At 46.0% G+C, this 1860-nt stretch overlaps 1 protein-coding gene across 1 annotated transcript; it reads left to right on the forward strand.

Moving 5' to 3' along the window:
* Window positions 1-476: 476 nt before the first annotated feature.
* LOC101348207 (olfactory receptor 12-like) lies at window positions 477-1575 on the forward strand. The gene has a single exon (XM_004386506.2). It carries the CDS (start codon window positions 563-565, stop codon window positions 1511-1513), a length of 951 nt encoding a protein of 316 aa, XP_004386563.1. The 5' UTR covers window positions 477-562; the 3' UTR covers window positions 1514-1575.
* Window positions 1576-1860: the final 285 nt, after the last annotated feature.

Genomic DNA, 1860 nt, shown 5'->3' on the forward strand with positions numbered 1-1860 from the left:
TTTCATTCATATTGCCTTAATGCCTCAACTCTTAAATTGTCTGTCTGCTATTGTTTATGCAAAGTTTTTATAGAGAAAACCTGAGGCCTCTTGATGAGATACAGTGTATTTGTTTTTTTCAAGGTATCAGAGGCACTAGCACTCAGAACTCAACTTAATCCAGTTTCAGTGATTGAAATGATCAGAAGCTAAGCTGCAGACCTACTCCTTATTTAAACTTAGCCCTTGATGAATTTTTAGTGGTCTTTAGTAACCATCTGCTTTCACCATCAACTCCAAAAGACAAGAAAAATCTCACTGCTTAGCCACTTGGCCTCCCAGACTCTTCAAAACTGACTTACACCTCCAGGGATCAGAGGTGCTCTCAATGGTGGGCTCACCTCTCTGGTCTTCTGTGAAGTCTGTTCAGTAATTCTTCACTAAATCATTAACTCTCTTATGGCTTGAATCAGATGTTGTTTTTCAGGTCTCTGATAGTCATCACCAGGAAGTGTAGTCTAGTTTACCTAATCCAATATTACTGGAAGTGGAATTTCCTCTCCTAGTCTGAGGCCCCAGGACTATGCCAACACTGAGAAATGGCAATGCCTCAGTGGTCTTTTTGCATGAGTTTGCGCTAGTGGGATTTGAGGGTGAACTGAAAATCCAGGTCCTGCTCTTTGCTGTATTTTTGACCCTCTATATGGTGAGTGTACTGGGGAACCTCACGATGATCGTGGTCATCACACTGGACATCCGCCTCCACTCGCCAATGTACTTTTTCCTCAAGAACCTATCCTTCCTGGACCTCTGCTACTCCTCTGTCATTGCTCCCAAGGCCCTTGCCAACTTCTTCTCCTCAACCAAGATCATCACTTTCGCCGGCTGTGCCACCCAGCTCTTCTTCTTCTCTCTACTGGTCACCACTGAGGGTTTCCTTCTGGGTGTCATGGCCTATGACCGCTTCATGGCCATCTACAACCCCCTGCGCTACCCGATCACCATGTGCCCCTCAGCTTGTGCCCGCCTGGTCCTGGGTACCTACTGTGGAGGCTCCTTCAATTCCATTGTGCAGACCAGCCTCACCTTCTGCGTCTCATTCTGCGGCTCCAACCATATCAACCACTACTTCTGTGATGTGCCCCCTCTGCTACGAATCGCCTGTGCCAACACAGCCCTCAACGAGCTGGTCATGTTTGGCATGTGTGGGCTGATCATTGTGAGTGTGACTTGTGTGGTTCTTGTCTCCTACGGCTATATCACAGTGACCATCTTGAGGATGCGTTCAGCAGCTGGGCGCCACAAGGTCTTCTCAACTTGTGGTTCCCACATGACTGCAGTGACTGTCTTTGTTGGGACCGTCTTTGTGATGTACGCCCAACCAGGGGCTGTGGAGTCCATGGAGCAGGGCAAGGTGGTCTCCATCTTCTACACACTGGTCATCCCCATGCTCAACCCCTTCATCTACAGTCTGCAGAACAAGGACATAAAGGAGGCCCTGAAGAGGTTGGGTCAGAAACATGTAGCCACATGAAGGAGAGGAGCTGGGGAGAGACAGAGTATCCTGAGGACTCAACAGAAGGAGAGCCTTTTGGTTAGGGTAGATCAGGAAATTCCTTCCTTTTTTCCTTCCTTCATTAAATCAACATTTATTTAAAGCACACTATGCATCAAGTATTTGCCAACTACTTGGAAAAGATGTATATGACAATGTTCTTGTCCTCTAAGAACCAACAGTCCAATGGAGTGAAAGTAATAAAATTTATTGTGCTGCTTGTAACTTATAAAGAAGTAAATATATGACAGTAATAGCACAAAGTACAGAAGGAGCACCTGTAAGTTTACACTTTTAAGGCTTCAGACTAATTCAGTGGAGGAAAG

This window comes from Trichechus manatus, unplaced genomic scaffold, assembly GCF_000243295.1.
Source record: "Trichechus manatus latirostris isolate Lorelei unplaced genomic scaffold, TriManLat1.0 scaffold00165, whole genome shotgun sequence".
Lineage (NCBI taxonomy): Eukaryota > Metazoa > Chordata > Mammalia > Sirenia > Trichechidae > Trichechus > Trichechus manatus.